The 24096-nt window shown below is 43.4% G+C and overlaps 1 protein-coding gene across 3 annotated transcripts in view; it reads left to right on the top strand.

Moving 5' to 3' along the window:
• Positions 1-24096, top strand: part of AKAP11 (A-kinase anchoring protein 11) — a 229971-nt gene that overhangs the window by 23944 nt on the left and 181931 nt on the right. For all 3 annotated transcript variants that reach the window (XM_086935024.1, XM_086935025.1, XM_086935023.1), the window contains 4 exons: positions 18873-18954; positions 19369-19485; positions 21926-21973; positions 22493-22627. In XM_086935024.1, coding sequence (XP_086791150.1) covers positions 18892-18954; positions 19369-19485; positions 21926-21973; positions 22493-22627 — 363 coding nt within the window. In that variant the 5' untranslated portion in view covers positions 18873-18891. The remainder of the gene's footprint in view (positions 1-18872; positions 18955-19368; positions 19486-21925; positions 21974-22492; positions 22628-24096) is intronic.

The raw sequence follows: 24096 nt of genomic DNA, 5'->3' as shown, positions 1-24096 counted from the left end.
TCTACTCTGTAGCTTAAACCAGAGCCTGCAGATTACAGAAGATTCTACACACCTACTCAGACCTTCTTTAACCCCACTCCCCTCCCAGTAAAACCAAGAACCTAACAAAGGTAAGTGAACCTTCTGTCAATAAGAGGAGAAAATTACGCTGCGCTAAACAACACGATAACCTGCTAACACTGCTTCCTTCCCCAACCACTGACAACTAATTATATCAGCCATGACCACATACTGCACTATGTTCATCCACCAAACCCGGAGTATGGCACTTTTCAAAACAATCGGTGTGAACCCCGTACGTATACCTGCACTTGCCCGTACGAAGGAAAAAATACATTGCGTTAAATTAATTCTTAACCAACAATATTATCAAAATTAAACTACCCTTTAATGACCCAGCATTGCCGACATCAACAGTACAATCACGTCTCACAAAGCACCTCAGTAAATCTCAACAATCTGTCCTTTGACGATTTAAAGAAAGTCACTGGAAGCCACTTCCGATGAAGGCAATATCAAAAAGAAAGACCTCCCCAGCAATACGCTCACACCAGTGCTTCCTCAGCCAAGGCATATTTCCAGATTACTTGAACGTTGGTCAGATTCTGCTTCTCTTGATCAAATCCAACCTGAATTCTTATGATCTTTCAAACTACTTTTCAAAAACCCACCTGCCTTCATCATGGGGAAGATAATTGAAAAGGTCAATGGCACCAGATGCGCAGGAAAAAAATGAGCACAAAAGGCTGCTGATGTTGTTTTTTAGGCCATACTGTAGCACACAAGAATCCACATGTATATCAGACTGTGGCAGCTCATGCCTACCCATCCTACATGATCTCTTAGATGGCTTTTAACAATGTCTACCATTAAGCCCTGCTCAAGACCCTCTCCTCCAGGATGTGTTTCAGAGCTCCCGTACTGTAGTGATCGTCCTCAACTTGCCTAACAGAGCCCCGATAGTTTACATGAGTTCTTTCTGCTCCAAACCCAACCTTCTGAGCTGAAGAATATCTCAAAGTTCAATCATTTCACTTCTAAACTTCAAAATATACATCAGGCCCGAGCCCTACTAATGAATATCAGCTAACAAAAGTTCATATAGGACACACTTTTTTACTTTAAAGAACTCAGACTTATGTGGAACAGATCACCCAAGGGACTACCTCACTAACATTCAGGCCTAAATATCAAGACCCTACCTATTACGAACCCGACAAAATATAGAATTACCCATAAGTAGCTATCTTTAATGTGATGTTTTTGATTGAGGCGTTCCAAGTGAACTCAGGTAGACCGTGAGTGTCACTTGGAACCTTGCGGTAGAAAGCTACAGGTTATTGACATCTGCCCATCTACAGTTCTGTTTCAGTGTGACCCTTAATCACCTTACCCTGCCCACAAGAGCACAGAACGGTAGAATAGCCATGAACACATGGCCTCAACACCCTCACCCCCTTTAACTGCCTGGTGGCCTGACATCTACCCTAAAAGTCTTAGGTGAGCCCTCTAATCAACGACTTATTATAAAAAAGAAAATCTGGTGTCCTGCCACCTCCCCCATTCACTTTTGGCAACCCCCTCCATATCCCGAATACAAACCATCATCTGTCGTCTTGGCACCCTCCTGAGCCACAATTCATAATACCTTCCTCTCACTCTTCTCCCATACCCAAATAAGTGTCCTGCCATCCTCCCTCATCACCGCTGCAGATTCTCCTTCTTACTTGAAGTTGTGCACCATGTTCCCACCTTGAAAACAGGGAGGCAACACTGTGGCTCTGTTGTAGTCACTTTTCACAATGGCCTCCGTTGCCCTGTCTGTGCAGGTCTGTGCAGATCTGTGCAGACCTGCAGATAATGGGGAGGTAGCACAAGAACACCATCTGCATTCTACTCCCCCCCCCCCCCCCCCCCCCCCCCCCCCCCACCAGGTCTCCTGAAACACCCAGGGTGGTTGTTAGGTGACTGCCAGTGAGAGCCTGGGATTCAAATCCCAGTGCTTCAGTGCTGTGACATCAGAGCACTTAAAAAATGGTGTTCTTTCACCGCTCTGCTATGAATAACTGGGACAGGAAACCTATGGAAGCCATACCCAAGAATGTAATTCACCCTCAATGCAGCAAGACAGAAGAACAGCAAAGGCAATGTTCGCTATTAACATTGAGTTTGATTGTTTCTCATTTCATCCTGACAGCAGTAGCAAGCCTGTAGGCTTTCGTATTAATACTATTCTTTGCTTCAATAAAATCATCGCCCACTAGAGGAATGCTGCCTTTCACGATCTATCCTTATTGTTCACAAATGCCTTTTTACCAGATTCATATTTTAGAACAGCTGTCCAAACTCTGGTTCTGTCCCATCTTGATGATGACTGAAAGTATGCTACTGATAGGTGTTCCAGAGTCCCACCTTATCCCACTGAAAGCATACTCTATGCTTAAGACTGAGTAGTGAAAGGACTCTGCAGGTTCAAAACAACCACATTGATCCCAGAAAACCCTGTTAACTCCCTTTATGAGCCTGCATCCAATTCAACCCCTTCTGCATTGGATACAAAGCAGTCCATAGCAAAAAACCTTCATAACTGGTTGCCAAGATTGTGTTCAGCATTTGGCCCAAGATCTACGGGAACACCACCAGGTTTGAGACTAGGACGTGCATTAAAAGGATTTGATTTAGTTTACAATAATAACAAAAGCTTCAAACTCTGAAAAATAGACAATAAAACACATTCTTTGTGTGGAGAATCATGGGTGATTCTGTTTCGAATGGTAAGAAGATTGTCAAGTTCTGGGTTGTACTGACTTTTCCTGAAATGCATGAGTGAATGAGGGCATTACATATTTGTGGACCATACACCGAAACAACATGATGATGTGCGTGTTCTTTGTCAGTCTATTGAATTTTCTGTCTGGTCACGGTGTGTCCTTGTTGGTGCTTTTGCCATGCATGACATGTCTTGAGTTTATAGGTCGTTTGGTTTTCTCAAGTGCAGTGCATTCTAAATTACATGGCCATATTAAGAATGGATTGTGGCTAGGCGAGGGATTGACTTACGTGTTTTCAAGGTTTCTAAGAGGTCCAGGGATTTTTTGGTGTTGTTTTGTTTGTTTTTGTTAGTGATGAGTCGGCACTGCACAACGAGCTACTTTGATGATGGCACTGACGGCTCTGAGAGACCTGCGAGAAAAGTGTTGCCTTTGTCAATGCATTAACAGATGTGGACTGAAAAGTTGAATTGAGAAGGGGCTTCATTGTACGCAGTAATGTGATTTGGAACCCAGCTGTTTGTGACTTTTTTAAATAAAGTATTCTTAATTAGTATTTCACATAGATATAACACCTCCAAAAGGTCATAAATATTGGGACACACAGTAAGTAGTAATCCTAAAGTTATGAAGTCAGATGAAAAAACATTAGTGGGAAGAAACACTTCAAGGTTGGGTGAAGGAGTATTTTGTTATCGGCCTATTATCAGTGACAGAGCATGGAACAAAACACACCCCTTTCGGAAGTCTGAGGGTGGGAGCCAGTGAATAACAGAACAGTGCCTCTCTTGATAATGGTGACACTATAAGCGGGTGCAGGGTGAGGCAATGCTCTTCTCAGCTTGAGATAGTCACTCGAATCGGCTCCATAGGAGCTCAAGAAACACTGCTGTCCCCATTTTGACAAATATTGAGATCTTCCTACCAGCCACCACTCGGATCTGCACTGGGAAATGCAAACTTGCCTGGTCCCATACGCTGTTGAAGGATTTCTGCAGATCTTGCCTCCACTTCCATCTCAGTTATCATTTGGCTTACACCCAGGAAAAGCAATGCTTTGTTTTATGAATATGTACCTTCTTATTTTGTATCGCTTGACTTAATCCTTTTCTTGAGAGCTTCTTCAAGTCGGACTGCCAAGACTGTACCTGCACATTTGTATTTCCCCCGTTTTCCCCCAGTTAAGCTGTATACACTTTCAAGCCCAATAAATCTAATTAGGGGTGGGTCACCTCTTTTGTTTGAAAGTTTGTCCACTGCACTTTGTAAGTCATCAAATTCCCCTGTGCTGAGCCCACCGATTATTCTAAAATTCGAAATTCTTTTCTTTCTCTAATCTCACTGATCTAACTCCAGTCTTTAGGAGTAATAATACAGTAAAATCTTTGGAATTTAGAGCTCGCCTTGTTGAAAAGTCTTCCACTGACACCATCCTAGACCCTTCTCTGTGGCTTGCCTATTTAACTCCTTATAACCCCACCAACGTAGCCTACGGCATTGAGTCTACAGTAGTCAGTTTGGACTCCACCTGGCCCATGTTTGCCAGTGTTGCAGGTTGTTCAAGGATGCCACTGATGATTCTTATCTCGCATAAGACCCTCTGTTGATGCATGCCCATTAGTTTACCCGTAGCCCCTGCACTCACTTCATTTTGCATCAGGGCCTGGGTCTGGAAGAAGTCAACTGGTTCTCAGCCCTGTCTCTCTTACCCAGGGTGTCTTTAGAGGACATCTTCTGTTTCTTCTAGACTTCCCCATACCGCACACTGTACTCCGTTTACTTATATAGTATATCACTTCCTCACCTTCTAAAGATTGCATTCCAACCAGGTCGACCTGCATGCTTTGCTGAATAGAACACACCCTCGTAGTGGTTATTGGGGGGTGGTGTGAAGCTTCCCCAGCGGCCCCCACATCCAAACCTTTTACTTCAAGTCCTTTCTTGCCCCCACCTCCCCAAAAAATAGTTGCCCGCATATTGCGTTTAGGCATGAACATGTATAGGCATGAATATTTGTGCATTCATTTTGTGAGGTTCTCAATATTTTGCTTAATTCATGTTGTATCCCCCGGTGTGCGAATCTAAATATCTGAATTTAGAGTTAATTTTTTTTTCAAAAGGCGACATCTAATACAAAAGATTCAAGGTAACAAGACTTAAATACTGTCAGGTTGTGTGTTAACACTGAGGATTCATGAAGTCAGGTTGCAAATGAACATACTGATCAAATAGCTACTAGTAGCCTTCATCTGTGGGGGTTGTTTGTGGTGTAGAGGGTGTGTATGTCTGTGACGGTTCGAAATTGCGTTCTCTTGATGTACCTTTACGAACTGATCTCTCTAGGGGTTGTTTTGACCCTATTGTAGCTTCTCTCAAACACGAATCTTTTATTTCATTACGGCTTAGTTATATATCCGCTCTGAAAAATAGCAACCGACTCTCTCTGGACAGTGATTGACGCAAGGTATGACACACAGAACAGCGTACGAAACGGAGGGTTACCAAAAATAGCGTTAATTCCACGGTGGCATCTTAATTGTCTAGCAAGGGACAACATGCTAATTATACTCCAACTTGGAAGACATTTAGCATTGTCATTTCTGGTGAGCGTGCGCAGCCTCTGGCATGTTTCTGCAGCAGCTGCACTTTTCTTTTTAAGACGATGAAAGCGGTAATAATGTGGTGACGGAAGTCATGTGGCTTTATCTTGAGTCATACGAAAAACAAACCCGCAGCACACAGTATTGTACGTAAATATGGGCGCCTTTCTTTCCAAATACAAATCTTCTGGTGTACTGCTTGAAAAAAAACATTGCACCACATCGTCTCAATATGAGCAGAACATGCTTTGATGTTGATATTCAAATGTTCTTTTGAAGTTTCTTTGATCGAGCAGCCTCAGTGTTTTTTTTATAATTCATCAGTTTGGTCTGTGACTAAAAACTAAAAGCTTTGAAGTTCCTTAATACCCTGCAGCCTGGCAGCAGAGGGGGTGGTTCGGTTATTGGAATGTAATGCTAATTGGGTTCATCACCCACTATTTGCCGACTGGGCCTTTCCTACAGAATCGCCTACCCGCCAGAATGTCGTGCATCTCTGTGACGTTGCAGGCTTGATGAAGGCTTTTGTGCATCTAGTATATGTGCATCTGATATCCCTGTGGTCAGCAATCCACTTCAAACTAAGATGTTGCAGGAAAGTCTTCCTTCGTTTGCACATCTTATAAAGTGGATCATGGGTCAAATAGTGTATCACAGTCTTAAGGAAAGTAAACATCTGCCTAAATTCCCAGAAGGAGCAAAATATTCAAGGTATCTGTTTCATAAGTGTGAAAACGCATCTCTAGATCATGGAGGCCAAAAATGGAATACTAATTATTTCATATGGGATGTAGATGTTTGGATGGTTTGGAGAAACAGTACTTCACCTCCTGCATCATTAAAATGTTTACAACCTGCTGTGTTTCTTTTTACTAGATACTTGGTTTATCTGTAAAATGATCAAAATCAACTGTGAAGGCTAAACGTGATCCTGGAGTAGGATGCTTTTGACCCAGATGCGATTTTCACAAAAAGGCAGGTGTACAGCACTACCCCATGTCCCTGACAACCTTACTGTGGGAACCCAATCTGGTCATGTCATGGTGTTTTTTTGGGGGGTGCGAGATTTATATGACGCGAACTTGACCCGAAGGTATCAGAGCGCTTTACATGAGCACCAGTTTCTTTACAGATGGACACATTCCCTTTGTTAGGCATGGGGAGATTAAGTGATTTGGTCAGAATAGCAGGATGACGAGCGTCCTTGCCGAGTCTTAAACCCAGTTCCCCAGCTTCGAGGTCGACTGCTGTGGAAAATCACAATTCATAAAGGGAGCATACACATTTTGCTATCCTACTTTTGCAAATGAAGCTAACATCCTACAAATCTGCATTATTGAGGGAAAATTAACTAATCATACAGCGTACTTTATTGGCCCCTGCTAGGTTGAAGCACGATTTCCCAAGGGAGCCTTCTCTGTAGGCATTTTTGTTGATCTCTAGACATTGCTATACATTACCATACACATTTGTAAATTTCTTTTCAGTCAAGTGGGGCTTTTGTGCACCATAATAACTGGTCCGAATGTAAGAAAGGCATATTATTAACCTGCATGCCTCTTTAACCTCTTCGATGCTATTGACGGAATGGTTCCGTCATGAGCGTCGGTTGGCCTGTGCTCATGACGGAACGGAACCGTTCAGCACAGCGCAGGAATCTGCGCCGCGCTGAAGGTGTTAAAAAAAAAAAAAATTATATATTCAGGGGAGTGTTACCTGTGATGTGCCCAGGGAAATAGGGAGTTCTGATGTCTTCAGTACTCATAAGGTGCTGGGGCAGCTTCTCCGTCTGAAATGGAGGAGATTCTGAACAATTCCATGAGTTAAACTAAAACGCACTGCAGCATTGAGGGGGAACAAGTAAATGACCCGATATTCCATTTATATTTCCACTCTGATTTAAAAGTAACATTCATAGTGAAGAAATAAATAAAACTAAACTCTGAATAAGGGTATGCAAAGAAAGAAATTGGGGATGCAAATATGTCACTGGTTGTGGTAGCCCATATTGAGACTCTTCTGTGGAAGTCACATGAAGATATCCTTACTTATGTTAGTTGTTTTCGTTGCTGTGAGAGCCTGTAGGTAATTGAACCCTTCAAATGAAATGCACAGCATTGCTTGGCTTGACATAATCAAAATTAAGACATGCTATCACTTGAAGTGTTGTGATCTATAGTAGTTTCTGGTTTGAACACCATGCTTAAGCAATGTCACAGTCACTTGAATGGAAGCCCTCAGATTGTTCACCTTTGAGCCAAGGAAGAGACAGAATGTTGTGAACCATGCAACATCAATGTCTACTGGTGGTTTAATTTCAACAGTAATACACATCTTTTTCTGGAGAGCCACTCCTCTTTTTGGTACGTGTCAGTCTCCCATGTTCTAGAAGTCCAAACTTGAAAAGGCAGAGTTTTCCTCAATTTCTACAACTGCCTTTTTTTCAACTGAAAATCTATCATGACTTGATAATTTCAGAGAATGCTGTCCCTCATGCAATCTAGTTGTATAGCTGCAGCATGCATCGGATGCAGTGCTCTTTTTTAAACCGTTTTTATTGGCATTTTTCTCCAAACTGAACATTGCAGTCATCTCTACAATAAAGTGCATTATGCATTTCCCCCCTGCTCCCGCCGCCCTCCCATTCATTACTCATAGTGAGGCATACAGTTCAAATACAAAGGTGATCACAAGGTGGGTTCTCCATAGTACCATCAGCATTTCAATTATCATAAAGTCTCTTTGTCCTCCAATATGCACCTCTCGTAATGAACCATTATAATCCGGCATCCAGTCCGTGATAGCTTCGCCACTTCCCCCAGACTTTTCGGAACTTCCTAGGACACCCCCTCGCCTTGTATGTAACTCTCTCAGCCGCCATATACATATCTAGGCCTCCCCTCCATTCTTCCAGACGTGGTATTTCCGGTGCCCCCCAATATTTCGCAATGTCCCTCTTAGCCACTACTAAGGCCAGTACCAGGAAGGTCAGCAGAGGGCGTGGAAGGTCCACATCGATGGTCATGCCCAATAGAGCCAGCTTGGGGTCGACCTGTAATTGACTCTCTAGCACTGCTGACAGTTCTGTGAAAACATCCGACTAGTACCCCTGTACTTTAGGGCACGACCACAGGACATGGAAGAAATCCCCCCTGGGGTCCTGGCATCGCAGGCATTTAGCATAGTCTGTCTTTCCCATCCTCTGAAGCCTCACTCTATCAAAGTAGGTTCTATGTAATACGTTAAATTGGATAAGGCGGAGTCGGGATTTAACTGCCACCTCCCTGGGATGTGTTAAGACCAGTTCCCAGTCAATGTCCTCCATGCCTCCCACGTCCGCCTCCCATTGTTGTCGAAGCTTGGCCAAGTCCCCCAACATGTTGTTCGTTAGGGTCTTATAGGTTAGAGATACCGCCTTCTGCTGGATGTGCTCCTGTAGGAGCCTGCCTTCAAGTGGGGCGAATTCTGCCAGGTCTACGGTGTCAATATTCTAGGCTCCCCATGTGTGTTTTAATCTAGTATATTTGTACCTCTGTGTGGGGTGTAGGCCGAATTCCGTGGTCAGAGCCGCAAATGACCTCGACCAAGGATATTTCTGAACAACATTGAGCTCGAGGTAGTTAGTGTCTTTACCTATCTTGGGGTTGAGATATCTAGTAAGCCAGGTTGGTCCCACCATATAGAAAAGGCGGTACTGAGGCATCAGCAGATCTCGGGGGGCACTTCTGGTGGAGCAAGCAAAATCAAAAACCAAGCCTATAAAACCGGTTCTTCTAGTCTATGATGCCAAAGCTATAGGGTCAGCCCTATATGGGGCAGAAGTGTGGGGTTTTAAGAGGCTCCTTACTTTACAAACACCAGAGAATAGGTTTCTAAGAGGAATTACGGGTCTCCCCCAGAGTGCGCCAATAATCCCGCTCGGTCTTGATCTAGGGAGGAGATCTGTTAGCGACCGAGCTCGACTGAGGCCTATTCTCTATTGGAAACGGCTATGGACTACCCCAGAGATTCGACATTATGCAGACGGGTTTCTAGCCCTAATTACAGCAGACACCTTTCACAAAATACCATGGTTGAAGAAACTCAGGGTTGTTCTGGGTGAGCTCGGCCTCCCTAATCTCTGGGAGAATCCATCTGGGGAAGTATTCCCAAGTAAAAACACCATTAAGACCCTTTATTGGGACTACATAGAAGAAAGACTCTGGAGAAGTACAAAATTTGAAACAATGGGGGGGAGATTTTTGGAAATTAAAATTAGACCTGTATTAGAACAATATTGGGACAGTATTACTGTCCCAATGGACAGGAAGTTATTTTTCCAGTTAAGGTCTGGTTCCCTTCCCCTGAGATCCCTGACGGGTACGTGGCGGAGCTCGAATACCTCATGCTGCCCGGTGTGTGGTGCAACTAATGAAAGCATAGGACACTTTTTATTTTTGTGCGAGGCCTATGCTATCCCAAGGAGAGTATGGCTGGCCCCAGTTTGTCGAAACCTTGGGGCATCTAGTGGTGTTGAGGGGCTAAGAATCATCTGTACTTCCACTGACATGCCCATTGTTCAGGGAACAGCAAAGTATTTGGGGTGGGCATGGTCCATCAGGCGGAGGGCTATATCTGTTAATACAATTTGATATTGTTATATAAGTTTAAACAACTTTTTTATTGTTAAAGCTTGCACAACTGTTTTAAATGTATTTATATGTACGAAATACGGATTTTAACTAACATGTATTTTTAAATGTATGTTTGTGCTTTTATGAGTATATATCTCGAATAAAGCTTTACAACAACAACAACAAGAAAATGTTGATCATGTTCAGACAGAACACCCACATATTGTTCAATATATATACAGCCAAGTACTTTACCAGTAGCCAGAGTCCTTGCACTTACGGACTGTCTCCTTCACAGCTAGAGCTAGACTTTTTGAACATTTCTCACGACGCTCCTCAGGACGTTGAGGATTTTGGAGGCAGCCAAGACGTGCTCTACTATGAGGACGTTAGTCTTATAATGAAAGTGGTTTTATATAGGCATAGTTTAACTGCTTCGGATGCATTACGGTTACCATTATCAACTCTTTCCTCACTTGCTGCATCTCTCCAAAGTAGGACTGAATTATTCAATGGTAATAGTTAATTTGGCAATTTTCTGGAGGTATCTCCAGTTCCCTAACAAGTACCCTATTTTGTTTACCTGAGTTGTAAAAATGTTTATAAAGGGACTATTCTGGACATTCTTCCTCTTGTGAAACATCCTCATGTTTAGGCGCTCAGTACAATACTTGTCTAGAGTAAGTTCAAGCTTATCCAAAGGGCACCTGTACAGATCACTCCTCAAATATGCATTTTTTTCTGTTGTACAGGATAGAGTCAATTTGTTTATTAAGCTTCCTTTCTTCAAGTTTGGCAAAGTGCCTCTCTCAACTGATGCACATTTTCAAAACAAAGTGCCAGCATCCTTCTATCTGGATGAGCAGATTTACAATATTTTTGCCCCAACGGTCCTCATGAGAGGTCTAAGAATTCCTTAGATGTCAAGCGTTGTTTTAAATTTTGCATGGCCAGAAGGAAAGCAATCATACGAATAGTTCATTTCTTTTAGCTGTGCTGGCAGAAATCCTCTCCTTTCAAAGAATTGCCAGCTCAGTAATGTCTTTCATCACCCTCTGCCACGCTTAACCCAACAGGCCCTAAGAAGCAAATTGGGAGTTCACTGTATCAGATGTATTGCTGCCACAACACCATGTTAATGGAAATGCCCCTTGCACATATTTTCGATGCAGCAAGGTGGGGCACCTGCCAGTACCTTTCAAAAGCGCTACTGCCTCCACATTCAGTCTTGATCGCAAACTACAAAGCAAAGAGTGCTGCTAACCATGTTTCATAAAGAATAGACTCTTTATGGAACACCCCATTTTATGTTTGCTTATGGCTTTTGTAGTTTTAGTTAAATCATTTGAATCTATGAAAAATCTAGCACTGGAGAAGAACTAAGTTGCCTACTTGTAACTACATTGCAATAGCAGTGGCGTGTTTCATAGATTTACATTTAGCACTCCCTAGTTGTGAGAATCTGTTCTTAACTTTTGTTCCCACTAAAATCTCAGCTATGGAAAACTCGGTGGGAGAGGGACCAGTGGTCAAAGTATCTTCTGCTGGTGGGAGTTTAGGACACATAATGAGGTGAATAGGTTGGAAGCTGGGATGATGTTAAATGAATGTATATAGTCAGGCTCAGGCACGTGAATCTACAAAAGAAAGAAATACTGGAGAACTCGTACAGTTAAGCAACTTATTACATAAATCGTGTTTGTGGGTATAATTTCTCTTGGTATTATCTTTCGAATCGTTAAATGTTATTGCAGTCTCGCCACAGGCAGCTTTCCCTGTACATTGAAGGCAGCATTATACTCCATACTGAGCCAACCCCTTTCTCCTTTTCTGTTGGGTGGCTGTATTGTCAATTTGCTATCCTATACGTGTGATGTGTTGCTTCTTGATCCCTACTGTCGTTCTACCTCCCCTAGAGCATTCCTCTTTCAACATGTTTGCATTTGGATACTGCTTTGTAGCCTTCTACTTTTGGCGTAATTCCGCAGGAGTGTGTATCTTGTTTTTAGAGCACGCACACACTCTAGCGACTAATCTGCCCATCTGTCTCCTAACCTTTCCTCCTTGCTTCTCTGTGAACCTCGCCAGGGTGTCAGATGATGGCTTTCATGATCTCTTGGATGTATTCTCCCATTCTCCCGATTCTCTGAGTCTGCGAGCAGCTATATTTATAGAATTGAAAACATTGCTTTCTATATTTCCTGTGTTGCCTTTCCTTTGCATAACGCAACATGCGTTTCACCATAATGCTGTGATGATGCAACATGCGTTTTTGTCATACAATTCAGCAGCCACTTTGCAAGTATAGAAAGCAATGCATTTATTGCTTTCTAGACTTTTAAAATAGAGCTCAAGCATTGGCAAAATCAATTGTGTTGCTCGCTGAACAATGGTAAGTGAGATCAAATGACATTGCTATGCTTGTTTCTCCGTAAAGAGATGACGTGATTGTCCACTGAAAATTTGGGCAGCTTTGTTTGCTTTTTGGCTGTATGGACCCATAGAGCTTAAACAGGCTACCCCTCAAAATTACTTTAAGCATTTCTCCTCCGGTATCTTTTTGGGCACTTTTTGGTACTGAAGTGTTTTATTGTGTGTTCTTGGTGTTGCCGAGGCCTTTTTTGCGTCTCAACCTGAGACTGCATAAGAGCTGTCTCTTGCGAGACATTTTGTTTACTTGCTGGGGGCTTCCATTGCTTTAAAACAACAAAAGTTCCCTTTTCATAAGTATTTTTGGAGAGGGAAAGCTCCCTCTGAGGGATTTTCGACCGACAGGTTAAGGATGGACCATATGATGTATTTACGGTTGCATAGAGAATAACAAATTTACACAAGTAACATTATTTAACACCCGTGTCCTAATGAGAATATGCACAGTGACACTTTTTCAGCCCTTTTAAGATTTTAATGTTTTTGATAAATAAATGTGAATGATCTTGTTTTTAATCAATTGGTCGGTGAAATCACCCAATAAAGATATTTTTATGAAATTTCTCCTGTGATTGTGCATATTCTCATTAGGACATGGGTGTTAAATAATGTTACTTGTGTAAATTTGTTATTCTCTATGCAACCGTAAATACATCATATGGTCCATCCTTAACCTGTCGGTTGAAAATCCCTCAAAGGGAGCTTTCCCTCTCCAAAAATACTTATGAAAAGGGAACTTTTGTTGTTTTAGAGCATCTAATGACCCCATCCCTTTTCTCTGAAAGGGTTACTCCTTGATATTTCTTGGCTTCCATCGCTTACCATTGTTTGTCTTCATTGTCACTCATTTCCTTGTTTCTATATGGTCAGCGTTTGCCTGCTTCATTTACTCTCATTTCCTTGCTTCTCTTTGATCGGCATGTATCTGCTACACTTCACTTCGCTCCCATAGAGCATGGCCCAAGCACTGCGTCCTCACCCAGTTCCTTCCACTTCTCGCACTTTTATAGAGCTACTTTTTTTTTGTAGCACTCTGTGAGAGTGCATGTGGTTTGCAGGCAATCTCCTCCCCTCCCTCCCCCCACCCCTTGCCCTGCTCTGTGTTGTTTTTCGTCCCCTTCCTCTCCTCATTATTGTTTGCCCGCTTTGTGGCTTCCTCTTCCCTCCCAGCCTGCATTATTGCTTCTCCCTCCCCTCCTTCCTGACCCGCATTTTTGCTTCCCCTTTCCTTGTTCCCGTTCCACGTTGCTGTTTACCTCTTCCGCCCTGCATTGTTGCATTCCTGCGTTGTTGTTCTTGTACCTTCCTGTTCAATGTGGCTGAAAGAAAAAACAAGCATTTACAATTTGGAAAAGTTAGAGTTATTGGCATTGCTCATGACATTTCTTTTTTTTTTTTTACTTATAAATAAATGGCATTGTTATTTACATTGCCAACAGCTCTCACAGCCCACACAGCTCTCTCAGCCCACACAGCCCACACAGCTCTCAGCCCACACAGCCCACACAGCTCTCTCAGCCCACACAGCCCTCACAGCCCACACAGCTCTCACAGCCCACACAGCTCTCACAGTCCACACAGCCCACACAGCCCACACAGCCCACACAGCTCTCACAGCTCTCACAGCCCTCACAGCCCACACAGCCCTCACAGCCCTCACAGCCCACACAGCCCTCACAGCCCTCACAGCCCTCACAGCCCACACAGCCCTCACAGCCCTCACAGCCCTCACAGCCCTCACAGCCCTCACAGCCCTCACAGCCCTCACAGCCCACACAGCCCACACAGCCCTCACAGCCCTCACAGCCCACACAGCTCTCACAGCCCACACAGCTCTCACAGCTCTCACAGCCCACACAGCTCTCACAGCCCACACAGCTCTCACAGCCCACACAGCTCTCACAGCCCACACAGCTCTCACAGCCCACACAGCTCTCACAGTCCACACAGCCCACACAGCTCTCACAGCCATCCGCCCACACAGCTGTCACAGCACAGCAGTTGCTCTCAGTGCAAGTGTGCACTGAAGCAGGTACTGTAGTAGAATTGGCCTATACCATGTACTGCACTGTGACATTTACACAGCACTTCATCCCCGGGCTGTGGAGCGCTCTGGTTTGCACGGAGACCCTAGGTGCAAAGGTTTAAGATGGCGTGGGTTCGAGCGTGACCAGTGCCTGTGATGCTGGGTGACGCGTGTGAGGTCTGGAGATGGGGACTCTGCGCAAGCGCAGATCGGCCCTCTTACGTGGCTGGTTATAATATACTACTTTGCACAAGCGCAGACATGCCCTGCCTCTTACATGGCTGCGCAGCCAAGTTTTAATGTGCTCCAGTTTTTTTGCTGTTTGCAAAGTCCTCTTATTCCTGCTGGCACGGAGTGGCGCATCTTCTGCGTTTCACCCTGTGCGAGATTTGTTGAAGGAAGGAACAGATAGGAGAGGGGCTGCTCCATGACACTGTGGTTGCCTTGACAGTGGTTGCTCACTTTTTTTTGCTAGGGGAACGAACAGACAGGCTGACATTGCAGCATGCACACAGAAAGACGGACCTTAGACACTGCAGGCACACAGACAGACAGAGACTGCAGGCACACAGATAGACGGACACTGGAGGCACACAGACAGACAGACGGACCACGGACACTGCAGGCAGGCAGACAGCCGATCACCGCAGGCACACAGATAGACGGACATTGCAATCAGACAGATGGACACTGCAGGCAGACAGCGGGACACTACAGGCACACAGACAGACGGACACTACAGGCACACAGACAGATGGAGACTACAGGCACACAGACAGGCACCGTATCCTGGCCGGTTGACATTGTAAACCTAGACACAAGGGTTGTTTCTTATTCCTGCTGGCACGGAGTGGCGCATCTTCGGCGTTTTACCCTGTGCGAGATTTGTTGAAGGAAGGAACAGATAGGAGAGGGGCTGCTCCATGACACTGTGGTTGCCTTGACAGTGGTTGCTCACTTTTTTTTGCTAGGGGAACGAACAGACAGGCTGACATTGCAGCACGCACACAGAAAGACGGACCTTCGACACTGCAGGCACACAGATAGACGGACACTGGAGGCACACAGACAGACAGACGGACCTCGGACACTGCAGACACACAGACAGGCTGACACTGCACGCACACAGACAGACGGACACTGCAGGCACACACACAGACAGACGGACCACGGACACTGCAGGCAGGCAGACAGCCGATCACCGCTGGCACACAGATAGACGGACATTGCAATCAGACAGATGGACACTGCAGGCGCACAGACAGCGGGACACTACAGGCACACCGACAGATGGACACTACAGGCACACAGATAGGCACCGTATCCTGGCCGGTTGACATTGTAAACCTAGACACAAGGGTTGTTTCTTATTCCTGCTGGCACGGAGTGGCGCATCTTCGGCGTTTCACCCGGTGCGAGATTTGTTGAAGGAAGGAACAGATAGGAGAGGGGCTGCTCCATGACACTGGGGTTGCCTTGACAGTAGGTGCTCACTTTTTTTTTGCTGGGGGAACGAACAGACAGGCTGACATTGCAGCACACACACAGAAAGACGGACGTTAGACACTGCAGGCACACAGACAGACAGAGACTGCAGGCACACAGATAGACGGACACTGGAGGCACACAGACAGACGGACCTCGGACACTGCAGACACACAGACAGGCTGACACTGCACGCACACAGACAGACGGACACTGCAGGCACACACACAGACAGACGGACCACGGACACTGCAGGCAGGCGGACAGCCGATCACCGCAGGCACACAGATAGACGGACACTGCAGGCGCACAGACAGACGGACACTACAGGCACACAGACAGATGGACACTACAGGCACACAGACAGGCACCGTATCCTGGCCGGTTGACATTGTAAACCTAGACACAAGGGTTGTTTCTTATTCCTGCTGGCACGGAGTGGCGCATCTTCGGCGTTTCACCCTGTGCGAGATTTGTTGAAGGAAGGAACAGATAGGAGAGGGGCTGCTCCATGACACTGTGGTTGCCTTGACAGTAGGTGCTCATTTTTTTTGCTGGGGGAACGAACAGACAGGCTGACATTGCAGCACACACACAGAAAGACGGACGTTAGACACTGCAGGCACACAGACAGACCGAGATTGCAGGCACACAGATAGACGGACACTGGAGGCACACAGACAGACAGACCTCGGACACTGCAGACACACAGACAGGCTGACACTGCACGCACACAGACAGACGGACACTGCAGGCACACACACAGACAGACGGACCACGGACACTGCAGGCAGGCAGACAGCCGATAACCGCAGGCACACAGACAGACAGACATTGCAATCAGTTTCGTCTGAATTAGATCAGAGCTGTGGGAAACGGCACCTCTCAAACACACACTCACGCACACACGCGGGGCGGGCAGCTGTGCTCCACTATTAAGGGCATCTCGCAGGAGCTAACTGCGAACTTAATTACTGTCTAACTCACCACAAGATGCGTGCCAGCATTTACCGTCTCCAGCGCCTACGATTAAAAGGCTCCACCGGCCATAAACTATTCTTGGAGAGGGCAACGCGCACAATGATGGCGGCATCCCTAACTCAATTAAAACGCAAATTTCTCGACCATAATCCTTTTCAAACCTACTATTCACATTATACCCACCCGTCCTAGAACCAACGGAAGAAAGCATTGAGCCCCTTCCTGTGCTAAATAAAGTGTTCCGTCCGTACCGGAAGGGGCTGAGATGCTCGGTCAAACTAAAAAAAAACGTGCTACCGGAGGGCGGTTCTTCATGTCCACAAAATTCAGACCAGCGATCACACAAGTTCCCTTTGATCAGCTTTACAAGACCAAAGAGTGCCATCAACCCCTCACCATTGCGAAACCCGGACGAAATGGCAGAGCACACTTTGGATCCCGCCTCCCCATGCTGTCGAAAAGACAAAGAAGAAAGACTAGCACTGCATAGACAAACAAACGAACACATTTTTTGTGTACTCTGCACGCCCCACCCCTTCCTCCTTAACAAACAACAAGATAGAAGCAGAGTACGTGGTGAATGGGGTTCAAAGTGGGGAGATTTGCACATCAAAAGAAAGTCGGGGCTTGTGTGAAACCAAACAATATTATGGACCTCCGAGGATACAAAGCGAGGCAGACGGAGAGTGAAAGGGGAGGGGGGCGGGAACGGGCACAGGGGGAGGGGGGCTGAACGTCAGAGGATACAAAGCGAGGCAGACGGAGAGTGAAAGGGGAGGGGGGGCGAGAACGGGCACACCGGGAGGGGGGCTGAACGTCAGAGGATACAAAGCGAGGCAGACGGAGAGTGAAAGGGGAGGGGGGGTGGGAACGGGCACACGGGGAGGGGGGCTGAACGTGAAAACACATTTATAAAACAAAATGCTCCTTACCTGATTGCCTCGTGGGAACTCGAATCTTGCAGCCAACTCCAACAAGAAACACTTACCAAAAGAAGAAAACAGGCGGACTCCCAAAAAAAAAATAACACCCACCCACCCACCACCGTGATGACGAACACAAGTGGGTGGAGAGGGAAAAAATCTAGGGAACGCCCCCGAATCTGGTCCGGCCTTGACGGACAGATCTCTGTTCCAATGGCTAGCCTCCATTTATGGAGCTAGCCAATGGAACAGAGGGGCGTATTCAAGAGTCCTTACTGGAAACTACAGATTTCTCTGGGTGCGGAGCTTACGCTCCGTTCCCCAGGCGAAACCTAAAAAAGTGCTGTGAAACATGCTGCGCTGGTTGCATCTTTGAAGAATGGGGACGGAGGGCGTAGATTCCGCCTGCCAGAGACATAAAAAATGCAGACAGTAATAAAAAGAAAAAGCTAAAGCTCTGCACTTATATTCTTTTTTTTTTCCTTCTTTTTTTACTTCCTCTACCAGGCGAGACCTATTGGCTTTGCCAAAGCTTGTTTTTAGTTCCTTTTTTGACACCTTCTAAAATGTTTTCAATGTACCCTTATTGCGAAAGATACGACTGTAGTGTTGTGCTAAATTCCCTTCATTTACCGTGGCCCACTAATCCTATGACCTGATTCAGCTAGTTTAGCTTGTGTTACGTGCAATTTCCGTGTGTGCACGTTGGGACAGCTCTGTGTGGACACTGGTCTTAAATGTTGTTAAATATAAAGTGTGTCACTATCTTTTAGCAGGGCATGATTTATAAATACTGTAATAGATAAATCCATTCACACACTTTTGACCTTGGAAGGATAAAAAACCTGCTAGTTTTTGATAACGCAGCTCATTTGTGCATGCACAGGATGTACCTATGTCCGGGCTGGATATTTAAGACACAATTAACCTGTTAGTTTGTCTCCTGGTTATATTGCCTCGTGGTAATTCTACAAGTCATAAATAGAGGCTTAATATAGAAGGCTCGAAGAAGGCTAGTGACTTTTCTTTGTTTTGTTTTTAAGCCTCCTGAACGTTTGAATCATGGACTTTGGCAGCCAGACCCAACATAGCAAATCAAAGCCCAGGATTTCGTGGAAAAAAGAAGTAGGTTGCAATTTTACAAAATGCGTTGTTAATTTGCATTTGTCATTTTGCATGCAAGTGAAAATGTATTCACATAATATATATTCCAGAGGATAAAATCTGCTATGCTGATATTTGCACCCTCCTCTGTAGGCATCAAACTATAATGTCTGGCATGGCCTTTTTCCATCTTTAACGTTCCTGCAAGATGTTTTCCAGTCTCTTTGTTGCATAAACTTGTTGCTGTGGCTATTAAGGTTTGTGCAGAGACGATTGCTGACTCTAACTAAAATGTAAAGTTGTTTTGTTTACATGTTAACTTGTGGGGAAATAATCTTCAATATTATTGTGTGGAAAATAATTCAGTAGCCTAGATCAGGTGAACATAATTTGTAAATGCGTTCATCCTTAATTTGTTTCAATTATTGCTTCTAGGGTTTCAGCGAAGGTGTTCTTCGGTCTGTCAAATCGCTATTAAAGAGCAGGAAAGAGCTGTGCAGCGTCACAGGAGGTGAACACTTGAAGTCCAGCGATCAAGAGCAACTTATTGAGGTCTGATCACAAACATTTAGAGCTGTTTCAGATATCTTCATTAAGTTCCAAGTTTGATTTTCAGACATTTGAGTTATTCTAGGTTTCATGCACCAGACTCTTCTCTCCCCAAGCCTCCACCTCTAATGCGACCTTCTCCTCGTTAGTATCAAAATGAAATAATTACTTACCAAACACTGAGCAGAGCTTTTCAGTCTTCAGAATTTGTGCATGGACCCACAACATCCGTCCTGAGTATCAGAACTGCCTGTTAGCATACCAGTATTCGCATCTTACATCCGATGCTATACTGTTTTCATGAACCGCTTTGTTAAGCGTGCAGTTTTTGGAATCTTACAGTGGCTCCTACATTTTTGACTGCATTGTTCGTTCCACAGGTAACTGAATTGCAGAGAAAGCCGAGGAAAAATCTTTTATTTTTAATTTTGATTGAATTCTCATTATATGTTTTATTTCTTGGTGCTTTGGCTGTTTAGAACTGGTCTTATCTGTGGGCACTTTCGAGCCAACTGTTGTTACCTGACTGCAGTGGAAGTGAAACAGAGATGCTGATAGTTGTTAATGAAAATAGAGGAAGCCTATTTTTCCAGCGGTTCATAAATCTCTTCTAAAAAATAGATCGTCAGCCCTGTCATGGAGAAAATGCTAAATTGATACTAAAATCTGTGAGCAGAATATTTTAACAATATTCGTTACCAAAAGTTATTTTGCTCAAATAAAAAGCACATTTTACAGAGTGCTTTTGTGCAAATAGAATGTATTGCCATGAGACACTGTGGTCTAGTGTATGATTTGCAATCTGACCTGATCTGTAACTGTCTCCTATAGGCAAGAGGGATTTTGCTTCATCACACTTTATCACTTTCAGCTGCCAAAATGCCATACTTTTTTAAAATCTGTAATGCAGTGGAAGCTGCACTCAGCCCCACCATTGATGAGCCTGCCAGATTTGTTCCAGTTTTCTTCTCCATTCAGTTTGCATGGAGTTCTTTCAGGACGCTGTATCGTATCGTAGGGAATCCGTGTATTTCCTGTTATTTGCTGCCTGCTGTTTATTCAATTTTGGTAAAAGCAGATTTTTTTTCTATGTTAGTTTCATGTCATGGCTGTTCTCTCATATCAATTTAAGTACCATGCAGCTTAATGAAAAGTCTAAAATATACTTTTATAGCTCTTATTTTAAAGCATTCTCTCTCTCTCTCTCTCTCTCTCTCTCTCTCTCTCTCTCTCTCTCTCTCTCTCTCTCTCTCTCTCTCTCTCTCTCTCTCTATCTCTTCTCTCCTTCTCTTCTCTTTTCTCTCCACTCCCCCCCATTGTTTTTTTTTTTTTTTGGAAGACCTTTATTTAGAAAAGGGTGCACACAGCTATTCAGCCAAACATCCAGGAGGCATGGCAGCAAAAATAGGAAATCGAACTGTTTCGGCACCCCCAGGAGAGCAGCTCAGGATAAAAGAGGTCAATTTTTTAAAAATAAACAGGATATACATGGTAAATACGTAATACAGTTCCATATGTTAACGAGAAGAAAAGAGAGAAAAGAGAACAGGAGGGGGCCGGCTACGGGATCTAAAGTAGATACAATCACCAGGTGGGCCGGGAAGCATTTCCAACTGCAGAGATGACAACATTTTAAGGCGAACAATATAAGCAAGCATACATTTCCGAAGACTCCCGACTAATGCCCCACCCGACGAATCCGATGACAGGAGAGACCGAGCGGCCACAGTCCCAGCCCCGCCCATGCAATTCATTCATTTGTATCAAAGGAATCATTATGGCCTTCTGTCACAATTGGCCCTGCACCATTATGAACAACAGTAGAATGACTGTTTTACTGGAACTCAGAAGGTGATGGATGCTGTGATTCACTTGTCTTTTCTATGCTTTCTTGTAACACCACTACTTTTCCCAAGGGCCGCTAACTTGCCATTATGCTAAAACGCAAAACATTTCAAAACTGAGGAATTTGGTGGCAATCTTTATGACAACCAGTTAACTAATATCATCACATAGGAAATACATGTAAGCATTAACATGTTAATCAACAAATGTCAGTGATACATTTTTAACATTCTTTGTACAACCTAGTCAACTACAAAATAACGCATACTATTTGAAACCCTCTTAAATAATATAGGAGAAATGTAAGTCTTCAAAGGAGATGTAAAGAAATGTGAATCATTCTTTAGTGCTCAGTAGATGCTGGTTATCAGCAGAACGTATGTTATTCCCTTTGTGCAATCAGAACACTTACCTCTTGTATCTATTGTGATTGATAATTCTCTGTAAGGTTTTCCTTTGATGCATAGGATATTATAAAAAAAGTTGCTATATTTTAACCTGAGTCTCTGGTGTTGACATAAGATTGCAATAGAAATGATATTATATGCCTTTACATTACATATCAACATGTCTTCTAATGTACACTTTTTTTTTACAGATAACCTTTCTAAGCTTGGCTCCAGACTCAAATGCTGCACATATTCAGGTAAAACGCTTGATGGTGTCTGCTTAACCAAACCAAGTGGAATTCTCTCTTAATGATTTCGAAGAGGACATGTAACTGCAGCATAAAGAAAAGTTGTTTTCAAAGCAGTATTTTATATAGGAGTTGTTTTATTTTAGTATTGGGATGAGGGGTTGTAACCACAATTCCTGTGACTACTATATGTGTTTCTTTGTGACTGAATACAATACATATTATCTGGACTACTTTTAAAGTTATTGTCATTAAACAAATGTCAACTCCTCAACTTTGGTGAAAGAATACATCTAAACCAACAATACCCAATTAACTTTTTTCCCAAATTCAGTCTGTAAAGCTGAGAGCTTTACTATTTATCAAAGAAGAAAGAAATATGTTTTTTTCAAATGATAGTTAGTGATATGCAATGAGCTCCACAACTTTCAGCAGCCTACACGTTTACTATGGAAATCATTGCTGGTCTTAACTCTGTTGTGAGGTCAGTTTGTGCAGATGATCTTGTGTACATCTTATTTTTCGCAGGATTTGGGTGCTGTATTTTTGGAACTCCCGGATCTTCTAAAGTCACTCCACTTGTACAATCTAAATGATCAAGAAGTTATTTTCTTAAAGGATACAAAGAAGCCCTTGCAACAAACTGATGAACACACACAGCAGGTGAAGCAACATGTTCTGGTTCCTTTTGAATAATGTTATTTGTGCAATCTTTTAAAAATAAGTGCTAAAAAAACAAGTAATTTTAAAGTATGTTTTTAAAGTGCAACCCTGGTCCTTGCCGAATATCAATAAACGGTAAATGGAACCTGTACAGTAATGTCTCAACCTATTTTGGGATTGGACTTACTCCTGATCAATGAAAACCACTCAATATATATCATCATTGTTATACTAATGATCCCACCAAACAAGATAACAAGTACTGACTACCACAATGCATTAGGAATGGTTAACAAAAATGCCCCAAAAAAGCTTTAACAATAGGAAATGCCTCCATGTATCAGTAATGAAATATCAGTGACAAGCTGCAAGTGCCAGCTGGCACTAAGGAAACATGGCTCAGCATTAATCTCCCAATTTGGCATAAAACATAGCTCTGTATAAGTGTTTAAACATATATTTTGGAAATGCCACTATTTGTCTTCAGACATCAGCTTGTCAGTCAAATACAAGCTTTTCGTTTTGGTAGTAACTAATTTTCCCCAAATAAATGTGTATTTTCTGTAGAAAAAAACAGATTCTCTTAAAATACTAGCTTTTCATTTGTCAAAAGTCAAAATCTTTATTCGGTTAATATTTAATTACCATTAAAGATAGCATAAAAGACAATAAAACATTAAGAATATAAAATCAGATGTGAACAGAATGTGTATTTGATAAACATTTTCTAATTCTCACAGCACTATTTGCAAATCTGAGCACAGCTTGACAAACGGGTAAGGACTACAGACATTGTAAATATAAGAGTTGGTTAAAATGCAGTACAAATTGTTTAAAAAAATTAACTCTTGCAAAAAACCCAGCATGTAAAATGCTTTGTACAGACGGTCTGTCACATGGGCACACTGTAAGATCCTTAAACCAGATCCCTGGTGTGGGATTAGCCATCATAACATTGATTGTACCAATACAAAATTGAGTTAAAGTAAAATATTGATGACTATTAAATGCATACAAAAGATATAACTGTAAGCCATAAAATAAAGGGGGCTTTCACAGAGCTCTTGACGTTTTCACTTTTGTCTAACCAGAGTCATCTTGACTATCAAATTCTCCTTAAGCTTGGTGTTTATATATATTTCATAACCGTGGAGAGAATGCTTTCTTTCGAATTACCCAGCATAAAGCCTAAATGTTTATAGGTCGATCTAATACATGCTAACCAGGGTATTTTGTAAGAACACTCAAGTGATGGAGAGTTCACAATTAAAGCCCTGTTCAAGGTGGGTTCAGCTTTCACCCAAATTGAGTGCCATAACGGCAACTGGTGTAATTTTACAGTGTCCTCACTGTATGGAAGACCCAGTTCCTTGTAACGAATAAATGCCGGGGCAGCCTGGGCAACTACTAAGAGTCTTCTAATAATTTCATTTTCAGCCCGTTCGAATGCATCGGAGTCAGCATAGCCC

This window comes from Lissotriton vulgaris, chromosome 8 (assembly GCF_964263255.1).
Source record: "Lissotriton vulgaris chromosome 8, aLisVul1.2, whole genome shotgun sequence".
In the NCBI taxonomy this organism is placed as follows: domain Eukaryota; kingdom Metazoa; phylum Chordata; class Amphibia; order Caudata; family Salamandridae; genus Lissotriton; species Lissotriton vulgaris.
Note: the sequence above shows the minus strand (reverse complement) of the source record. Positions and strands in the feature narration are given on the sequence as shown.